This window comes from Lissotriton vulgaris, chromosome 7 (assembly GCF_964263255.1).
Source record: "Lissotriton vulgaris chromosome 7, aLisVul1.2, whole genome shotgun sequence".
In the NCBI taxonomy this organism is placed as follows: domain Eukaryota; kingdom Metazoa; phylum Chordata; class Amphibia; order Caudata; family Salamandridae; genus Lissotriton; species Lissotriton vulgaris.
This window is the reverse complement of record NC_141695.1, coordinates 10,912,306-10,934,490: the sequence shown is the minus strand read 5'-3', so window position 1 is coordinate 10,934,490 and position 22,185 is coordinate 10,912,306. Positions and strand designations below refer to the sequence as shown.

Sequence of the window (22,185 nt, the reverse complement as noted above, 5' to 3'; positions counted from 1 at the left end):
TGATTGGGTCCCGTCTTGGTACTGACTGGCACTCCAGATCCCTTCACGCAGTTGGAGGTGCCTCACCAGGCGTGGCGCCAAGGTCGTCCCTCGGGTAGGCCCCCGGGAAGTGGCTCGCTTAAGTCTGGGGGGGGGGGTTGGGGCAGTCTCGCGTCCCACTCCTTGCACTCAGCTGACTCCCAGGGACAACTCTCAGCGGGGGGGGGGAGGGGGGTTCCATCAGTGTTCAGCCCCGTTGCCCCTCTCCTTACAAGCCTCAAAACCTCGGGCTCAAGCGATAGGGCCAGGTCCCACACTGCAGATCAGGCACACAGACCAACCTCAAGCGCAGATCCCCCCGTGCACCAGGCAGTCGTTGAATTTCCACCGTCTGAGCGCCCTCCGGGTAGTGAACATCCCGAGCCAAGTTGGGACTCCCTAAAGCACACGATGTCCCTTCAGTTATCGGGTTCCGGCAGTGTCGTCTCCGCCGCTCTCCGCGACGGGCCCGGGGTCGCGGAACAATGGCAGGTGGCGTCAGGGGTATCCGCCAGGAAGGCCGCAAAGCACCGCCTCAATTTGCGGCCGCAGGTTCTCGAAGGTCGCCCAATCCCCACGTCACAGGTGGCTCGCGAGACCCGGCACCTGATGTTGCTGGCTGTTGCTGCACTGCGGGGGGGGAAGAGGGTAGTGGTGGTAGCTGGAGAATGTGGCTGCATGACTGCGTATGGAGCTTCTGGTACGTTACACTGGGGGCACTTGAAATGGGGTTAGGAGGGTTATGTCCCTGTTGCAAGAAATGGGGCTCCGGATGTCCGCACTTTGATGGCGCAGGTCAGGCGGGCTCGGGAGGCAGAAGCAGACCGGCCGGTCGGAAGCAATGGCGGCTGTCGAACCAGGCCTCCTCCCGCTATGCCGTAGATCGGCAGAATTCTCTCCCGGGAGGCCAAGAAAACACACCACTCAGTCCCGTAAGGCGTCCGGCGTCGGCTAGCACCAGATCAAGCCCGGTGGAGGTTTCAGGAGGCAGCTTTACAACGCTCTGCAAATCGTGGCGCCGGAGGGACACAGAGGGACGTCTCACTCAGTCGCCATCTGGTGGGGAAGGTGGCGATCTATGCACAGTGTGCAATCTGAAGCTCATATGCCTCGAACATATAATAACTAAAAGAATATTTTTATACAAAAACAATTGGTCTGAAGTTCAGTCTTAGTGTGTGAATTAATTTGCTGGTTGAGTGTGTACAGCAAATGCTTAATACTGTCCTCTTATACTGCCTTACTGCTTGACCACACTACCACAAATAGAGAGTAAGGTGCTATCTAACTTTACCTATGCCCACCTTTGGGGTTCCACTGGACACTGTGCACACTATACCTCACTGTCGTATAGTATATACAGAGCCATCTTCCTACAGTCCCATTCAACAGCATTAGCGTACTCCAAGAATCTGTTTCCAGATGGCTCTGGTCTGCATAGATTCATCACCAAAACACTGACTGAAACCAAGAGCACATTGCATAAAGGAAACAAGTATTGGCAAAGCCAATAGGTCTTGCCTATGAGGGAGCTATTGGCTTTGGCAATCAGGTGGGGGTGATAAACGGCTATCGGGTGGGTTTGGATAACAGGACTGGTAAAAAAAAACAACTTATGAAGCAGCCAGGGCTGGCTACTTCATAGTCCTTTTTTTTCCTTTTATTCTGTTGGGAGGGGGGCTTAGAAGAAACAGGAGTGGAATGAGAGGAGAAAACAGATGAAAGGGCCAGCAACAAAGAATTCACTCTGTAGAGGGAGTTAATCTCAGCGCCGGCTCAACATCCCGAGACTCTGGGCAAATCACTTCATCTTCCCATGCCTCCAATGTAACTGATGCTCACGTAAAGAGCTCCAATACCTTCGGCTTGACTCTGTGCTGAATAAAGAATGCAACACATTTTTAAATCAGAGGCGTACCAGAAGCATGACGTGGACAAAGCCATCTGGCCTCCCAACTCCTTTATTATGCCACCCTGCTTACTAGGTGTTATGTTGCCACAGGTCACCCACCACAATGGGAAGGAGGGGCAACACGAGGGAATAAGCAGACACAGAGTGGGAGGGAGCAGACGACAGATCAGCTACAAAAAGATTAACTCTGTAGAGTTATTTCAAAGAGCAAGGGTTGAGGCAAAACAAAACAGCACCTACTTTCACCTGTGACTTGAGAGTTATGGTGATGGTGCTTGTGACTCCAAGGAACACAACCCTGTCTGTTCCTTCAAGGGCAAACCCCAAAAATTACAAATGAACAATATGGAATCAGCACCCATCTAAGAAATGTTAATTGACAGTCTCTGTTGTTCTCAATAAAAGTTCAAGATCTTGTAATAAATAAGTCCGGACTGTTGCTAAGTTTTCTGATTCAAATCTTTATTGTGATAATCCAAGACAGGCAAAAATCCAAGAACATCTGGGGATTTCCCTTCTTAGCCAACGCGTTTCGTCTCAAACACTGAGACTTCTTCAGGGCTCAAACATCAGTTTTAGTTCAAAAGTTTATACAGCACACTGAGATTCCTTGGAAATAGCAGGTTAGTGATTCCTCTAGTTCATGAAGAAATGTAATTGAATGGCTTTCACAAAGAACAACTGTATATATTGTGCTTATTCAGGTTGTGCTGTATATATCGTACTTTGTCTTGTTAGGCAGAGATAGGCATGGTAGCCAAAAGGAGAACCACGTGTTAGTGTTTGATTGATTCAGATGCTCCGTCCATCACCACCCCCTTGTGTAGCTTTTGGCCGCCATAAGTGTGGCAGGGTATGCTCAGACGTGAGTCCCTTGCTCACTTTGCCACTGGATTCAAGCAAGCCGGGCTGAAGACGGCTGGAATGCCAGAAACCGGTCCTCGGAAGCTTGTTTCTGGTCCAAGGAAGACATGGCTTGGCAGTTCGGGCTGGACTGTTCCCATGAGGCACAGGGTCAGACTGATTTGCATATAGCCATGTCTGAACTGGGGTGGCAGAGTGGGCTAAAGAACGGTGATGGATTAAACCCAGATCTTTTGACTGGGTGTGAGTGTTTGATTGATTCAGATGCTCCGTCCATCACCACCCCCTTTTGTACCGCCAATATACTTCAAATGGCATTCGCATTCCAGGACATACACGCAGCATTCCGTTTTGCATGTGAGACGTTGTTTAATTTCTCTGGTAATACCAGAGAATGCTGTGCTGTAGGTTTTGGTATTAGTACCAAACTGACAGGCCCTACAAGTTAGACATATATAAAAACCCTTTCTGGAAGGCAGCCAGGTATCTTTCTTAAAACTCTCATGACTATTTCTCCCCAGCATATTGCCCATACTCATTGATCTATGGAAAGCAATAGCAGAATTCGGGGGCATTAGGTCACCAATCACAGGATCATCCTGGATACAGTGCCAGTTACGCCTTAGAATGCTCCTTATTTCCTTTTCCTGTTTGGAGTGTGTCAGGATCAGTCGGACCGGCTCTGCCTCATCATTTTCAACTCCCTGTTTGGTCTTAACTTTGTATTTAAGGAGTTCGTCTCTTGGCTTCAATTGAGATTTTTTTATGGCGGCCTCTACTACCCTACAGCTGTACCCTCTGTCTAAAAACCTGGCAAGGCTCTCCAATTGCTTCTCCTTCGCATCCAATGGGTTACTGCATATGCGTCGGATGCGAAGCATCTCCCCATAGGGGGATGTGCACTTGTTGCGTGTAGTAGCGTATTGCCCGCCGTAGGTTTTCTAAAAAGGGTAGTTGTTAAAACATTGTTTTGTATTAAAACCTGTACATCTAAAAATGTCACAGAGTACTTGCTGATGTTAAAAGTAAAATTGAGATTAAGATAATTTTGATTAATTTCCTCCATAAATTTCAACACGCTCTATCAGTACCAGGCCATACAATAAAAAGGTCATCGATAAAATATATATCCCTTTATATAACTCATGATTAAATTGCATACATTTATAATCTAAGGCCCTTGGATCCAAAGAGATTTTGATTTAAGTGCAGGTATTAGACTAGTATACTCACATCTGCTTAATCACGGAAAAGACTTACCGAGGATTGCTCTGTGATCCTGACACCTCGACGAGTTTGAATTCAGCGGAACAGCCTTTGGCACGGGCATACTCCTGAACGCCCTTCATAGGATCCTTTTGGAGATACCTCATCAGCTCTTCAACACTACATGGTCTGGAAGCTTTGGTATTACCAGTGTTAAGTTTAGCAGAAGAAAATACTTCCTTTGTAGGAGCTTGTATTTTTGGTGCCTATAGAAACAGGGAGCAAGCGATACAGATTTAGGGGTAGGAGCTAGCACTACCATTGTTTCCTTATGATCAGTACGCTGCAGACTGCAGAGGGCAAAGGGTGACGTAAATGCAAACAGAGAACACACACAGATGTAGGAAAACTTGTGGGTAAATGGAATGGTTACAGCATACATGAGGGAGTGGTCACAAGCTCATCTACCAGATGAATGTAGACTGTGGATGAAACTAGGAACATAGATAAAGCATAGGGAATCACAACCAGCATGAACAGAAACCACAGCGACAGCGTCTGTGCCACAACAAACAGGATGAACAGAAACCACAGAGACAGCGTCTGTGTCACAACCAGCATGATGAACAGAAACCACGGCGACAGCATCTGTGCCACAAACAGCATGAGGAACGCAAACCACAGCCACAGCATCTGTGCCTAAACCAACAGGATGAACAGAAACCACGGAGACAGCGTCTGTCACAACCAGCATGATGAACAGAAACCATTGGGACAACATCTGTGCCACAACTAGCATGAGGAATAGTAATCAAGGCAACAGCGTCTGTGCCACAACTAGCATGATGAACAGAAACCATTGGGACAGCGTCTGTGTCACAACCAGCATGACGAACAGACCACTGCGACAGCATCTGTGCCACAACTAGCATAAGGAACCGAAACCACGGCGACAGCATCTGTGCCACAACCAGCATGAGGAGCAGAAACCACAGCAACAGCATCCGTGCCACAACCAGCATGAGGAGCAGAAACCACAGCATCTGTGCCACAACCAGCATGAGGAGCAGAAACCACAGCGACAGCATCTGTGCCACAACCAGCATGAGGAGCAGAAACCACAGCAACAGCATCCGTGCCACAACCAGCATGAGGAGCAGAAACCACAGCATCTGTGCCACAACCAGCATGAGGAGCAGAAACCACAGCATCTGTGCCACAACCAGCATGAGGAGCAGAAACCACAGCGACAGCATCTGTGCCACAACCAGCATGAGGAGCAGAAACCGCGGAGACAGCATCTGTGCCACAACCAGCATGAGGAGCAGAAACCACAGCGACAGCATCTGTGCCACAACCAGAATGAGGAGCAGAAACCACGGCGACAGCATCTGTGCCACAACCAGCATGAGGAGCAGAAACCACAGCAACAGCATCCGTGCCACAACCAGCATGAGGAGCAGAAACCACAGCATCTGTGCCACAACCAGCATGAGGAGCAGAAACCACAGCGACAGCATCTGTGCCACAACCAGCATGAGGAGCAGAAACCACAGCAACAGCATCCGTGCCACAACCAGCATGAGGAGCAGAAACCACAGCATCTGTGCCACAACCAGCATGAGGAGCAGAAACCACAGCGACAGCATCTGTGCCACAACCAGCATGAGGAGCAGAAACCACAGCAACAGCATCCGTGCCACAACCAGCATGAGGAGCAGAAACCACAGCATCTGTGCCACAACCAGCATGAGGAGCAGAAACCACAGCATCTGTGCCACAACCAGCATGAGGAGCAGAAACCACAGCGACAGCATCTGTGCCACAACCAGCATGAGGAGCAGAAACCGCGGAGACAGCATCTGTGCCACAACCAGCATGAGGAGCAGAAACCACAGCGACAGCATCTGTGCCACAACCAGAATGAGGAGCAGAAACCACGGCAACAGCATCTGTGCCACAACCAGCATGAGGAGCAGAAACCACAGCGACAGCATCTGTGCCACAACCAGAATGAGGAGCAGAAACCACGGCGACAGCATCTGTGCCACAACCAGAATGAGGAGCAGAAACCACAGCATCTGTGCCACAACCAGCATGAGGAGCAGAAACCACAGCGACAGCATCTGTGCCACAACCAGAATGAGGAGCAGAAACCACGGCGACAGCATCTGTGCCACAACCAGCATAATGAGCAGAAACCGCGGAGACAGCGTCTGTGCCACAACCAGCATGAGGAGCAGAAACCACAGCGACATCATCTGTGCCACAACCAGCATGAGGAGCAGAAACCGCGGAGACAGCGTCTGTGCCACAACCAGCATGAGGAGCAGAAACCACAGCGACAGCATCTGTGCCACAACCAGCATGAGGAGCAGAAACCACAGCGACAGCATCTGTGCCACAACCAGCATGAGGAGCAGAAACCACAGCAACAGCATCTGTGCCACAACCAGCATGTGGAGCAGAAACCACGGCGACAGCATCTGTGCCACAACCAGCATGAGGAGCAGAAACCACAGCGACAGCATCTGTGCTACAACCACCATGAGGAACAGAAACCACGGAGACAGCGCCTGTGCCACAACCAGCATGAGGAGCAGAAACCACAGCAACAGCATCTGTGCCACAACCAGCATGAGGAACCGAAACCACGAAGACAGCGTGTCTGTGCCACAACCAGAATGAGGAGCAGAAACCACAGCGACAGCATCTGTGCCACAACCAGCATGAGGAGCAGAAACCACAGCATCTGTGCCACAACCAGCATGAGGAGCAGAAACCACAGCATCTGTGCCACAACCAGAATGAGGAGCAGAAACCACAGCATCTGTGCCACAACCAGCATGAGGAACCGAAACCACGAAGACAGCGTGTCTGTGCCACAACCAGAATGAGGAGCAGAAACCACAGCGACAGCATCTGTGCCACAACCAGCATGAGGAGCAGAAACCACAGCATCTGTGCCACAACCAGCATGAGGAACCGAAACCACGAAGACAGCGTGTCTGTGCCACAACCAGAATGAGGAGCAGAAACCACAGCGACAGCATCTGTGCCACAACCAGCATGAGGAGCAGAAACCACAACGACAGCATCTGTGCCACAACCAGCATGAGGAGCAGAAACCACAACGACAGCATCTGTGCCACAACCAGCATGAGGAGCAGAAACCACAACGACAGCATCCGTGCCACAACCAGCAGGAGGAGCAGAAACCACAGCGACAGCATCTGTGCCACAACCAGCATGAGGAACAGAAACCACGGAGACAGCGTCTGTGCCACAACCAGCATGAGGAGCAGAAACCACAACGACAGCATCTGTGCCACAACCAGCAGGAGGAGCAGAAACCACAGCGACAGCATCTGTGCCACAACCAGCATGAGGAGCAGAAACCACGAAGACAGCGTGTCTGTGCCACAACCAGCATGAGGAGCAGAAACCACAGCGACAGCATCTGTGCCACAACCAGAATGAGGAGCAGAAACCACGGCGACAGCATCTGTGCCACAACCAGCATGAGAAACAGAAACCACAGCGACAGCATCTGTGCCACAACCAGCATGAGGAGCAGAAACCACGGCGACAGCATCTGTGCCACAACCAGCATGAGGAGCAGAAACCACAGCGACAGCATCTGTGCTACAACCAGCAGGAGGAGCAGAAACCACGGCGACAGCATCTGTGCCACAACCAGCATGAGAAACAGAAACCACAGCGACAGCATCTGTGCCACAACCAGCATGAGGAACCGAAACCAGGGCAACACAGAAACCATGCACAGAACCTCATTTAAAAGAAACAACAAATGGAAACTATCAGGAGAGTATGATTACATAAAAACAGCACGCAAGAAGAAACCTAGGAAAGAGGGTTACCATATACGGAATCCAGAAAACACACATGGGTATAACAGACAGCAAGCGGAAATTTGGCAAGACGATTACCACAAACAGCATGCACAAGGTATGGCGAGAGGATGTTATCACAAACAACTAGCAAGAACCTTTCGATTGCTACCACAAGCACCAGGCAGAAAGCATGTTGAAGAGAGGTTGGTAACAATGAACAGGAAGCAGAAACAACAGATAGAGGCGAGTTACCACATACAGTATATAGAGAGCACCGTTAGAAAGACTAGCAGCACTACAAGTAGCATTCAGAAAGCATGGACTCAACATAGCTATAACAAGCAGCAAGCTGAATCCACAGAACGAGAATGTTACCACAAAATACATGCAGAAACAATGTTGTGAAAATACAAATAGCAAGCAGAACTGTCAGAGTGTAATTCCTACCAATACGAGGCATGAACATAGGTACCACAATCAGCAAGCAGAAATTACAGTGGCAACAAGAGTACCTAAACATCACACCAAACCCATCAAGTGGGAATAGATACAGGCAAGCAGAACTATGGAAGGGGAAGAGTTACAGCAAGTAGAAAGAAAATTGCGGTTACTATATATAGTCATACTATATAACAGAAACCACGCTCAAAGGACTGCTAACTAGATAATCAGAATCTGTTGAAAGCAGGATTACAGCATGTGAAAATTATGGAGACAAGAAGGGGATCACAACAAAAGAAGCAGAGCATGTAAAGAAAGGAATATGCTACTTACCAGTATGCATCTGTTCTTGGCATGTCGAGCTGCAGAGTCGTATACTGTGCATTAGATCGCCACCTGGTGGTGGGCTCGGATGATTGCAGGTTGTCGTCTTCTTGGAAGTCTTTGTAGTCACAAGATAGGTGACTCCTCCCTTGGACAATACTGCGCATGGTCATCGACTCCATCCTCAGATTGTTTTCCGCCATGATGGGAAATGATGGAGTTAGTAGAAGTAAAGATAAAGAAAGGATGTCCATGCATGCGCATCTAATTAAGATGATAACTGGAACGGATACAAGCCCCGGGTAGGGGGGAGGGCGTATACGACTCTGCAGCTCTAAATGCCAAGAACAGATGCATACTGGTAAGTAGCATATTCCGTTCGAGGCATATGAGCTGCAGATCAGATACTGTGCATCGATTGTGCCGCAGTGTCTCCCCTAGCGGTGGTCGCTTGTATCCGTTGCAGTCTTCTGAAAAAGTGTTCTAAGGACAGCTTTGTCAACTGCAGCTTGCTGCTTGGCTTGCACATCAACACAATAGTGTTTAGTGAAGGTGTGTAGTGTAGACCATGTGGCTGCCTTGCATATGTCCTCTAGTGGTATATTTCCTAAGAAAGCCATAGAGGCTCCGAGTTTGTGAGTAGAGTGTGCTCTAGGAGGAACTGTTAGTGTACGTTTAGCCTTTTGATAGCATATTTGTATACACTTTACAATCTGCCTGGCAATCCCCCCCTTAGAGATGGGGTTGCCTTTGTGTGGAGGAGAGAAAGATACAAATAATGGTTTTGTTTTTCTGAAGGTTTTAGTCCTATCTGTGTAGTATAACAGGGCTCTTCTAACATCTAAGGTGTGTAAAGCCCTTTCTGCAACAGAGTCCGGGTTTTGAAAAAACACTGGTAGCTCTACTGATTGGTTTAGGTGAAAAGGAGTAATAACCTTTGGCAGGAATTTTGGATGAGGCCTAAGAACCACTTTGTTAGAGTGTATCTGAAAAAATGGTTCTTGTATTGTGAATGCTTGTATTTCGCCAACTCTTCTGTGAGAGGTGATGGCAACAAGAAAAGCAGTTTTCCATGTTAGGAACTGTAATTCACACTTATGTAAAGGCTCGAAAGGGGGTCCCATTAGTCTAGTCAGGACCACGTTTAGGTTCCATACTGGAGCAGGTGGTAACCTAGGTGGGATTATACGTTTTAATCCTTCGATAAAAGCTTTGATAGCAGGTACTCTGAATAGAGATAGATGTTGTCCATTCTGTAAATAGGCTGCTATTGCTGCCAGATGCAGTCGTATGGAAGAACAAGCTAAATTGGACCTTTGTAGGTGTAGAAGGTAGCAAATGATATTTTGGATGGAAACATCCAGCGGATCAATCAATCAATCAATCAGTGACACTTATAAAGCGCGCTACATACCCGTAGGGTCTCAAGGCGCTGGGGGCGGGGGGGGGGGGGGGGGGGGCAGCCGCTACTGCTTGAACAGCCAGGTCTTCAGCTTCTTCCTGAAGGAGAGGTGGTCTTGGGTCAGGCGCAGGTCGGGAGGGAGGGAGTTCCAGGTCTTGGCGGCCAGGTAGGAGAAGGACCTTCCTCCTGTAGTCGCTCTTCGGATGCGGGGGACGGCGGCGAGGGCGTGGTTGGCTGATCGGAGGTGGCGTTTGGGAGCGTAGAAGTTGACTCGGCTGTTGAGGTAGCTCGGTCCTTGGTCGTGTAGGGCTTTGTGTGCGTGGGTGAGGAGGCGGAAGGTGATTCTTTTGTTGACGGGGAGCCAGTGAAGGTCTCTCAGATGTCCGGAGATGTGGCTGGTTCGTGGGATGTCGAGGATGAGTCTGGCTGAGGCGTTCTGGATCCGCTGGAGTCTCTTCTGGAGCTTGGCGGTGGTACCGGCGTAGAGGGCGTTGCCGTAGTCCAGTCGGCTGGTGACGAGGGCCTGGGTGACGGTCTTCCTGGTCTCGGTGGGGATCCACCAGAAGATCTTTCGTAGCATGCGTAGGATGTTGAAGCACGCCGAGGAGACGTTGTTGACTTGCCTGGTCATGGAGAGGGAGGAGTCCAGGATGAAGCCCAGGTTGCGTGCATGGTCTGTCGGTTTGGGTGCGGTGCCCAGGGCGGGAGGCCACCAGGAGTCGTCCCAGGCGGAGGGTGAGGAGCCCAGGATGAGGACCTCCGTCTTGTCCGAGTTCAGTTTCAGGCGGCTGGTCGTCATCCACTCGGCTACCTCTTTCATCCCTTCGTGCAGGTTGGCTCTGGCGGCGGCGGGGTCGTTGGTCAGGGAGAGGATCAGCTGGGTGTCGTCGGCGTAGGAGATTATGCTGAGGTTGTGTTTGCGTACGATGGCCGCGAGGGGGCTCATGTAGACGTTGAAGAGGGTGGGGCTCAGAGATGATCCTTGAGGGACGCCGCAGATGACTTCAGAGGCCTCTGACTTGTACGGTGGTAGGCGGACTCTCTGTGTTCTTCCGTCGAGGAAGGAGATGATCCATTCCAGCGCCTTGTCCTGGATTCCGATGTTGCTGAGGCGCCGTACTAGGGTGCGGTGGCAGACCGTGTCGAATGCCGCGGAGAGGTCTAGGAGGATGAGGGCCGCTGTTTCTCCATTGTCCATCAGGGCTCGGATGTCATCGGTGGCGGCGATGAGGGCGGTCTCGGTGCTGTGATTGGCTCGGAAGCCGGACTGTGAGGGGTCGAGGGATCCGTTCGTCTCGAGGAAGGCGGCCATCTGCTTGTTGACGGTCTTCTCGATGACTTTGGCTGGAAACGGGAGGAGCGAGATGGGGCGGTAGTTCTTGAGGTCGGTGGGGTCCGCTGTTGGTTTCTTGAGTAGAGCGCTGAGTTCGGCGTGTTTCCATCTCTCAGGGAAGATGGTGGTGTCGAAGGATGTGTTGATGATGTCTCGCAAGTGGGGTGCGATGACAGCGTCGGCCTTGTTGAAGACGTGGTGAGGGCAGGGGTCGGTCGGTGATCCGGAGTGGATGGAGTTCATCGTGCGGATGGTGTCTTCGGTGCTGATCGGGGTCCAGGCGTGGAGGGTGGTGGTGGGGGGTGGTTGTTCGGTCATGGGGTGCGTTGGTTGGTTGTTGAAGCTGTTGTGTATGTCCGCAATCTTGTTGTGGAAGTATGAAGCGAGGGAGTTGCAGAGGTCTTGCGATGGGGTGATGTCGTTGTTTCCTGCGCTGGGGTTGGAAAGCTCTTTCACGATGTTGAAGAGTTCCTTGCAGTTGTGTGCGTTGTTGTCCAACCGGTCCTTGAATGCTGTTTTCTTGGCGGCGCGGATCAGCTGGTGGTGTTTCCGGGTGGCAAGTTTGAAGGAGGTCCTGTTGTCCGGTGATTATTGTTGCAATATATTGCAAATCTTTTCCACTTAGCGGCATAACACGCTCTGGTAGTGGGTTTTCTAGCCTCTTTAATTATATTCATACAGTCTGGTGGTAGGTTTAAGTAACCAAACTAAGACTTCAGGAGCCAGATTGCCAAATTCAGTTGGCTTGGTTCTGGGTGTCTTATTTCTCCATGGTTCGGTGTTAACAGGGAGGGCGTAAGCTTTAATTTTTGATGTGGAACTAGTGAGAGATCCAGCAGTGTGGTGAACCACAGCTGGCCTGCCCATGTGGGCGCTACTAGTATCAGTTTGACAGACTGTTGTCTGAGTTTGCGCACTACGAGTGGAACGAGTGGGAGAGGCGGAAAAGCGTACGCAAATCTGCCTGACCAGTTCATCCATATTGCATTCCCCTCCGACCTTGGGTGTGGAAACCTGGCGGCGAAGGTTGGGCATTTTCTGTTCTCGTGTGTGGCAAACAGATCTATCTGTGGATGCCCCCACATTTGGAAGAATGGCTGAAGAACTTGTGGATGTATCTCCCATTCGTGAATCTGTTGTGACTGTCGACTCAACAGATCTGCTATCTGATTGTGAATTCCTGGAAGGTGCTCTACTGTCAGATCTATGTTTTCAGGAATGGCCCATCTCCAAATGTTCTGTGCAAGCTGGGACAGTTGCAGAGTGTGTGTCCCCTCTTGTTTTTGTATATAGTACATGGCTGTCATATTGTCCGTCTGGATCAAGACAGTTTTGTTGTGTACTTGTACTTGAAATGTTTTGAGTGCTAGGAAAATTGCTAGCAGCTCTAGATGGTTGATATGGAACAGTTTTTGTTGGTTGTTCCATTGGCCTTGTGTGGTATAGTGTAGGAGATGGGCTCCCCATCCTGTGAGGGATGCGTCGGTTGTGAGCACTATCTGTGGAACAGGCTCTAGGAACGGCCATCCCTTTGTCAAATGGTTGGTGTTCCACCATTGCAGAGAGCGATATGTACGGCTGTCCTCCAACACCAGGTCTGTGAGCTGACCTTGAGCCTGATTCCATTGTTGTGCTAGACATTCTTGTAACTGTCGCATTTGCAGTCTTGCATGTGGAACTATAAAGATGCAAGACGCCATCATTCTTATTAGTCTCATGAACATTTTGGCTTGGAGAGACTGCTGGTGTTGAAAAATGGAGACTAAGGTCTGAATGCGCTGTATCCTGGCTGGACTGGGATACGCTAGAGCTACAGAGGTGTTTATAGTAGCTCCTAGATATTGATGAACGTGCGAAGGCTCTAGGTGCGACTTGGTGTAGTTTATCGTAAACCTTAAGTCGTGCAATGTTTGAATTGTTTGTTTTGTGTGTTATACACACTGGTTGTACGATCTTGCTTTTATGAGCCAGTCGTCTAGATATGGGAAGACATGTATCTGTTGTCTTCTGAGATGTGCCGCTACTACTGCTAAGCACTTTGTGAACACTCGTGGTGCTGTTGTGACCCTGAATGGAAGGACTTTGAATTGATAGTGCTGGCCTTGTATGACAAACCTTAGATACTTCCTGTGAGCAGGATGTATAGGATTGTGAAAGTAGGCGTCCTTTAGGTCTAGTGTTGAAAGAAAATCGCCATGTTGTTGTAGTGGGAGTACTTGCTGCAGAGTGATCATGTGGAAATGATCTGACTGTATGTAATGGTTGAGGGGCCTGAGGTCGAGAATTGGCCTTAGTGTCCCGTCCTTTTTGGGAATTAGGAAGTACCAGGAGTAAACTCCTGTTCCTCTAAAGGAACTACTTGTATAGCATCCTTTTGTAGAAGTGCTAGAACTTTTTGTTGAAGTAAAGTAATATGGTCTGTGGACATTCGATGCTGCCTGGGTGGTCTGTTTATGGGGGTTGCTGTGAGTTCTAGGCAGTAGCCATGTTGGATAATCTGTCTTACCCACTTGTCTGTTGTGATGGAATTCCAGACAGGTAGGTACTGCGATAATCTGCCCCCCACAGGGGTGAAATGCTGTGGGGGAGGCAGAGGGAAGTCACTGTTTGGGAGTGGAAGAGGAGCGGTTGTTATTACCTCTACCTCTTCCCTTATTATTGTTGCCTCTGTAGCCTCCTCTGAAGTAGCTTTTGTTAGAAGAGGTCTGTGTATTTGTTTTAGAAGATGACGTATCTGCGCCGGTTTGCTTAGAGCCTCCTCTATAAAAAGAACGGCGAAAAGAACTTCTAGTCTCTGTGGATTGTAATGCACCCATAGACTTAGCTGTGTCTGAGTCTTTTTTCATCTTTTCTAGTGGGTTGTCTACTTCCGGCCGAACAATTGGTTTTGATTGAAGGGCTGGTTCAGGATTGGAGTTTGTACCTCTGTTTTAAAACCGGAAATGCGTCACCACGCATGTCGTCTGAGTAAGACACTAGTATTGACTGCTCTGGATGCTGTGTCAGCTACATCTAGTGCACATTTAATTGAGGCATTGGATATTAACTTGCCTTCCTGTATGAGCTCTGTTGCCTGATCTGTGTACTGATCTGGGAGGTGCTCCATTAGCTTTTCTAGTAGGTCGTAGTGCGCCCTATCATAGCGTGAGAGCAGTGCTTGTGTATTTGCTATTCGCCATATGTTTGTTGCTTGCGCAGCAATCAGTTTCCCTGACGCATCAATAACTTTAGATTCTTTGTCAGGCGGGGGAGTGTCACCAGAAGGCTGGGAATTGGCTCTTTTACGTGCATTAGACACTACCAAAGAGTCTAGTGGCAGATGTCCCTTAATATAGACTGGATCAGCTGGTGCTGGTCTATACTTCTTTTCTATTCTTGGATTTAACACCCTACATCGTACCGGGTCTTTAAATATTTCTGGAGCATGTTTAATGACTCCTTTGATCATGGGTAGTGTATTTGTGTAGACCTTTGTGACTGCTCAAATGTATCCAGTAAAAAGTCCTCATCAATGGCACCAGAGTCCATTGAAACCCTGTGGTAAAGGGCTGCCCTATTCAATAAATGATTAAACCCAATACTATCCTCTGGAGGGGAAGGTTTTGTTGGGTAGTACTGAGGCTCAGGAATGTCTGGCACATTGGGAGGTGGAAAACCATGCATGTCGTCATCCTTAGGATATTCTGAATTGACATCTCCATCTAAAGGGTATGTGTGTGGCTCCGGTACGTCATTCCCCCCACCTAGATCAAACTCCTCGTCAGTGTGGTGTGATGATGCAGGAGATTGAACAGGAGAAACTGTAGGTTCAATGTAAGGAGGGATAGGGGAGGAAGAAGGTGAAGGAGAGGAAGGGTGCATTGGAGAAGTTGCACAGTCCTTTTTGGCAGGAACCACAGGTAGAAGTGGTGTTTCTGCTGGTCTCTTCTTATAAGGAATAGCCTCTACATGTCCAGTCTTTGGATTGATATAGACTTTCTTTTGTTTAGGATCTGGCCTAAACCATTCTTCCTCCTCTGCAACCTTCTTTGACGTCGATTTTTTCGGTGTCGATAGGGGTGTGTTTTGCTTTAGGAGGCGTTCTGGATTCCTGTGGCAAAGTTTTCGGTGCCGAAGGTGGTTTCGGCTTGGTAGGAGTTTTTGGTACCGAGGTTGGAGATTTGGGAGTGGAGACAGGTCTTGTTGGCCTTGCGTCGTCGGACTCTGGCTTCCCATCCTTATTTTTGGAACCGGAAGGGTTCGGGTCGGAGCTTTTTTTGGATCCGTTATAGTCTTAGGCTTCGTCACCGATGAGTCTTTTGGTTTGGGCACCGAAGGGCGTTACGGCTTCGGCGTCGAGGAATCCTTCGGTACCGAAGGATGTGTGTGCTTCGGTGCCAATGGAAGAGGTGGAATTGGCACGTGTGGTCTTGTCGGTGCCGAGGCACCGGAAGGCGTAGTTGTTTTCCTCGGAGCCGAGCCCGAAGGCGGGGCGTCGGAGGGGGTATTTTGGTCCCGACTGGGCCCCATGGGCGGACTGCTGACCGTTGCCTTTGGTTTGTGTAGTGTCTGTTGTGCAGGGGCAGAGGTACTCACGGGTTGTCGAGATGGAATCGAATCGTCTGAGTCCTCTGCCCCTGATATGTTCTGGAGATCAGGCGAGTTTTCCTCGGCGACGAGTGGAGCCTCGTCCTCTGAGATATGAGTGGATCCTCGTCCTCGGAGATGTCTTCTTAGACGATCTCCTCCTCAAAGATGGCCTCCGGTGCTGATCTCATCTCGTATCGACGCGCCCTCCGATTCCGAATGGTCTTCTCCGATTGGAAGGACGCACAAGCTGTGCAGGTCGACTCGTCGTGTTCCGGCGATAGACAGAGGTTGCAGACATCGTGATGGGCGCTATGAGGGAACTTTGCTCGACATACCGGGTTTCTCTTGAATGGAGTACTGTCCATGAGTCGTAGGCCGTACAGCGCCGATAGGCCCAACAGCCCGCGACAACGCACCGGAATGTAGTTGATGTCCAAAGTGGCTTATTTGATGTCGATGATGTGGTTATAAAGTTGTTTGCGCTTCGAAGTTGCAGAAAAGTCTTTTCTAGCCGGAGCGGAAAACTTTCATCCGAACCCAGTGGCGGAAAAAAACAATCTAAGGATGGAGTCGGTGACCATGCGCAGTATTGTCCAAGGGAGGAGTCACCTATCTCGTGACTACAAAGACTTCTTCCAAGAAGACAACAACCTGCAATCATCCGAGCCCAACACCAGGTGGTGCACAGTATACAATCTGCAGCTCACATGCCTTGAACATATGGTTATTACTAACAGCAAGAAATAAAAAGAAATACAAGGAGAAACCAATGACAGCACAGTTGCGACTAGGAAAAACATGGAGAAAGTATAGGTAAGCAAGCAGAAACCATGTCAAGACGAACATTATCCCAAACTGCAAGCGGTCTGTACCTTTTCTGGAATGAGTGACCCGCCTGGTTCTTTTTCCAGCTCCTTCAGTGCTGCCTCGGCGGCCATTTGCTTTGCTAACTTTGTGCTGTTGGCAGAAACTGCTGGAAAGATCCGGTCACCAAATGTTACACAGAAGCTGAACCTACAAAGAGTGGAGAGATGATCATCAGGCCCCTTTCAAAAATAAATAGTGGACCCAGTCCATGTACAGAAACTACTTTACCAGCAGAACCGTACAGAATCACAAGGAGTAATTATGCCTTGCACGAGGTATGAGGGTGTCTGGAGCCTTCGAAATTTACTCACCCCATAACAATATCTACTCAACATTCAGGTCATCTATCTGGCTTGTGAATCCATAGAATGTTAAAATGTGCATCCCTAACTTGAACCTTCAGAATGCAAAGTTGTGCGGCCCTAACAGGATTTGTCATAGTATACAAGGCACCATTAGTGCTTCTGCTACTTTCACTGAAGCTTCAATACATTGGGCAACGTCAGAGCAGGTGCATTAGTACTAATGAAGAAGGAAAGCAGACGTCTGAACTGACACTTATACCCTGTACACACCCATTACACACAAACGAGGATGTGGTGGTGGATGTGGTGGTGGTGGTGGTGGTGGTGGACGTGGTGGTGGTGGTGACCGTGGTGGTGATGGAAGAGGTGTTGGATGTGGTGGTGGTGGTGGAGGGGGTGGATGTGGTGGACGTGGTGGTGGACATGGTGGTGGACTTGGTGGAGCGGACATCGTGGTCTTGGGACGTGGTGGTGGACCTGGTGGTGGTGAACATGGTGATGGTGGACGTGGTGATGGTGGTGGACGTGGTGATCGTGGTGATGGTGGTGGATGGGGTGGTGGATGGGGTGGTGGTGGTTGACGTGGTGGTGGTTGACGTGGTGGTGGTGGACGTGGTGGTGATGGACATGGACGTGGTGGTGGTGGCAGTGGACATGGTGGACGAGGTGGTGGTGGTGGACGTGTAGAGTGGGGAGGAAGTATATACTCTACCATCCTCTAGGTAATATATAAGCTTTCCAAAGACTTCCAAGGGGTCTCTGACACTTCAATGTTTTAATGGACAATTCCTAGTGAGGTAAATAACTTTGGCATACATACTAACCACTTTCTTCCCAAAGCTGCGCATTTACTGCAGCATTCGAAAATAACCACACAACAAATCCTCTTACACAACAGAATATGTGCCTTTAGCCTCTTTGCCAGAGGCCTGAAAAGGGTAGTGAAATGATTTCTCATAATCAGTCATTATGATAAGATAATACAGCATCTGATAATGAAGCGCTGAAATCATGGAAGACCGGCGCCCTAAGAAATATAAAAGCACATTAGCATAACCGTGTCTGCAAGGTACATAGAGACCCGTTATATGTGTCGATGTGCATTTGCATTTAACATTCTATTTTAGCAAGGGGCCTTTCCCAATAATCTGTTATGGCGAACACAGGACACAAAACAGGGTTTAAATGACAAAGGCTTCCCCTGGGATCTCTGACACTTCAATGTTTTGATGGACAATTCCTAGTGAGGTAAATAACTTTGGCATGCATATTAACTGTTCGCAGTGAAAACAGCAGTCATGAATGCATAGCAAGTAACAAATGTCAGAACGCAGGTAAAACACAGAATAACCCAGACAAAATTGAGGGTAAAGAAATAGATACAGCTGAGGTGGGGAGACAAGCGCTGGTCACACGCCGCTCCCGGCACCCCAAGTGCGGCGATCGCACTAACAATCGCGCACAGGAGACCTAACAAGCCCGGGAGTTCAGCATGCGTGCGTGCGCAGGCTTCACTTTTTAAGCACTGCACTCGTGCTTGTGGCACGCAGCGCGAGTGTGTGCTTGAAAATGAGCAGAGCGACGGAACAGCTGCTCTCTAATCTGTAGCGCTGACAACCGACCAGGAATATGGATTAATTTGTATGCTGAACATCCTTTGTCTTACTTATGGGTTCTTGAATACCCTAGTGGGCATTTCATCTAATTGGATGCACCTAGTGTTATACTCCACATATTTGCGTACTATTCGCCCAAGGGAATAGTGACCTGGCATGCCCATCCCTGGCACCAGAATTAGGTTGCCTCACACTTTCCCTCTGTCCTGAAGAAGACCCGCAAGCGGAGGTTTAAAGTTACCCTGTACGCATAAGCCTGGCCGAAACATTGACGCATACCCCCAAGCAAGGGCCTGTACCACACCTCATTACCCTGCCTTATTATAGGATGTTGCATCCATGCACCTACAAAATGACAAATATGTTGTAAGAATTATGTTGTGGACAGGCCTTACTTTACTGGTTTTTGTTGTACTTAATAACCAGCATCAATCTCAAACGAAAATTACTTTGACACGCTACAGCCTGTAATCTTACCCTCTTCTTATTTCTAACAAGCACTTCTCCCTACACTTTTGCCCTTGAGCAACCTGCTTATCTCTTAACATATGTGGCAATGTCTTTACTGTTTCTCTTCATTTCTTTGGAAATATAAAAAGTGAATATATTTAACAGAAAACTGTGGGTGTATTCTCTCTTTTTTCTCTAATGGTTTGAATTATAATTTGTGATCTGTAAGTATTGATTACTAGCTGTTGATTATCCAAGCAGCCCTTACATAAGAAGTTTCTCTTTCTTTGCATTTTTTCAAATCATTCTAGGACCATCTGTTTTTCATATTATACCATAACTAGGTCTGTTGACTATTGACTGATTGGGATTCCCCATTAGTTTGTAACGAGTAAGCGAGAAGGCAGACAAATGACTAGGCAACATATTATTCCACGAGGCGTAGCTTCCTAGGGTAAGAGCTCTGGAGCCAATTCAAATACAGTGGGAGTCACCAAATTTATTTATTTATAAAGTTTTATATAGCGCGAACTTGAACCACAAGGGCACCAGAGCGCTTTACAATACACAGTTATTAAACATTAGATGGGTGAGGTAGTAACATACATTCAGTATTCGCCATTCCGTACAATAGAGGTAGATAGTAGTGTATGGATAGCATAGGTGACTAGTAGTCAACAAAGAATGATCCACGAGGGAATCAGACCGCGTCACAATACACAGTTATTAAACATTAGGTGGTTGAAGTATTAAACATACATTCGGTGTTCACCTTCTATACAAAAGTCGGCAATAATATATGGTGACTAGAGGTCACAATCGAATGAAAGTCTTAGGATGTGAATTTGTTCATTAATACAGGATAACTCCATAATCAAGGCAATGGGTGAAAAATTTGCAACATATGGCAATATGTAACTTCATATTAAGTGATAAAGCTGCTGGTTGGGCCTGTTAGGTCCTGGAAAGGACAAAAGCTCCCGCACAGTATGCTGCGGCACAACAGAAGTTCTCATCTTCAATGCTATGAGCATCATAGACACGTCTCAACATACAATCTAATGCATACACACACGTCACAAATGGGTACCCAAGCCATGGGCATTGAACTCACATAACCTCAGCCTGCTGACTATCTCACACAGCCAACACATTTAGTACTGCTCATTCTTCCACAGTTCACACAGCTGGCAGCTAATTTCATCACCATTAGGCAACTCTGATGGTATCTTTCTAACAGAGACATGTGTCTGCCCTCAGAGAGACTTCGGATGTCCTGGTTTTATAAAACAAATCAGCCAAGCTCAGCCATTGGACAAATCCAACAGGAACAGGCACTACGATTGGCCATCGATTCACATGACCCTGCGCAAGACATCCGCTGCCAATCTTGAACGGATAGAAGCTTCTAGTTAGCATGGGACTCAATTTAACACAACAGAAAGCAGACTGGACAGCTTTGAGATCGAAAGGTTTAGTATAGTAAATCTTCACACTCAGTAACTTTCTTTCAATAAAACAGACAGTTCTCACAAGGAGTCCTCGCGTCTCTTCCATGTGGTCCAGTGGGCCACAAGGTTTCCCCTACCACCAGCGGAGCGCATCCCTCAGAAAACAACCAGGTTCATGTTAATATAGAAATAAATATAAAAAACTTCAATAGTCTTGGTCTTTCATTTGACACATTCTTTTGTGTCTTAATTTTTTATTGGAGTTCAAAGATAGGCAATTTCATAGGTTACAAAACAATATAATAAATATAAATCAGTATGTGACAAATTATTACCTATCCTGAGTATCATTCACTCCTCGTACCTCCCCTTTATTTTCTTTCCTGATCCTTGTTTTTTTCTCATACCTGTGCCTGGTAATCTCCCTAATTCCTGGTCATTGTCACTTTCTGGCTCTCTGTTCCAGAGATCCGAGATACTATCTATGAATCTTAAGGTTGGATCATTCCATGAATGGTCTTTCCTTTCAGGTATCCAACAAGTAAAATAAAATGAAACATAGGAAGGCTAACTACAGAACATGAAAAAGAGTTGTTCTTCTGTGCCCAATAAGCAAATTCTTATTTTCTCACCCTCCCTCACCTAGCAAAGGTTCGATGTAGCCTGGGATCATGGTGGGTGCTGCACCGGTGGGAGGGTGGGGGCCATCACTACTCTGTCCAGGACTCTTCCTCCTCCTCATCTTCCTCCTTGTCTGGAGACTCTCTGGGCTGCAGTAGAGGGTGTGTACTTCTCTGTGGCACATGCAGGGTTCGGTTAAGCATCCGTTTGGAGTTCTTCTGCCACTCCCTATTACTAGTTTCTTTCTCAGAATCTGCTTCCTGTGGGTTTTTTCTTCTTTCTGTCAAGAGTCTGTAAGTCCTTTCTCTCTCTTTATATATGTCTGCTCTCATCTGGTTTCCTTGTCTAGCCATTCTTTCCTGTACATTTTATACCTGCCTAGTTTTTTATCTCGGTTTACTGTGTCTTGACTTGGTTTTTCCACATTCCCCATAGGGCTGTTTGGGGCCTGATTGTGAAGCATTTCCCTTGCAGGTAAGTCTATCCCATTACACTTCTCTTCTAACATTTCCACTGTCGGCCGGACAGGCCATCGTGTTACACCAAATTTAGCGATTAACCAATAAACATCCTAGCCTTCCCCGTGGAGTTATCCAGCATCATCACTGCAGCCTCCGCCAGCGACTGGAGAACAGCTCTCCTTGGTGTTGTCAAATATAGACACTTGTTCCCCCTGCGGTTCTCCACCCGCGTCACTCGGCTCTTCCTGCTAGCTACCCTTCGCGAGGGGAATGGTCGGTATGATCCCTAAGCAGAAACAGGACCTGGTACCGGACTCAAGGCAGTTGTACCACAGGATGTTTTTTACAATATTTTAATCCAGTGAAAGGGAGGATGGCCCCACAGTTAATGGTTGATGATGACAAGCCTCTGTAGGTACTAGAATGTCTTCTCTGGCTTGCTTACAAGGGCAAAAGGTTAAAATAAATAAAATAATGGCACGGCTTTTAAA

At 48.2% G+C, this 22,185-nt stretch overlaps 1 protein-coding gene across 1 annotated transcript in view; it reads right to left on the bottom strand.

Annotated features, from left to right (window-relative positions):
* Window positions 1–22,185, bottom strand: part of LOC147700504 (double-stranded RNA-specific adenosine deaminase-like) — a 131,970-nt gene that overhangs the window by 76,765 nt on the left and 33,020 nt on the right. Inside the window, exons 5-6 of the mRNA XM_086929652.1 lie at window positions 16,796–16,937; window positions 4,055–4,266 (exon numbers count right to left, since the gene is read on the bottom strand). Of these exons, the coding sequence (XP_086785778.1) occupies window positions 4,055–4,266; window positions 16,796–16,937 (354 nt within the window). The remainder of the gene's footprint in view (window positions 1–4,054; window positions 4,267–16,795; window positions 16,938–22,185) is intronic.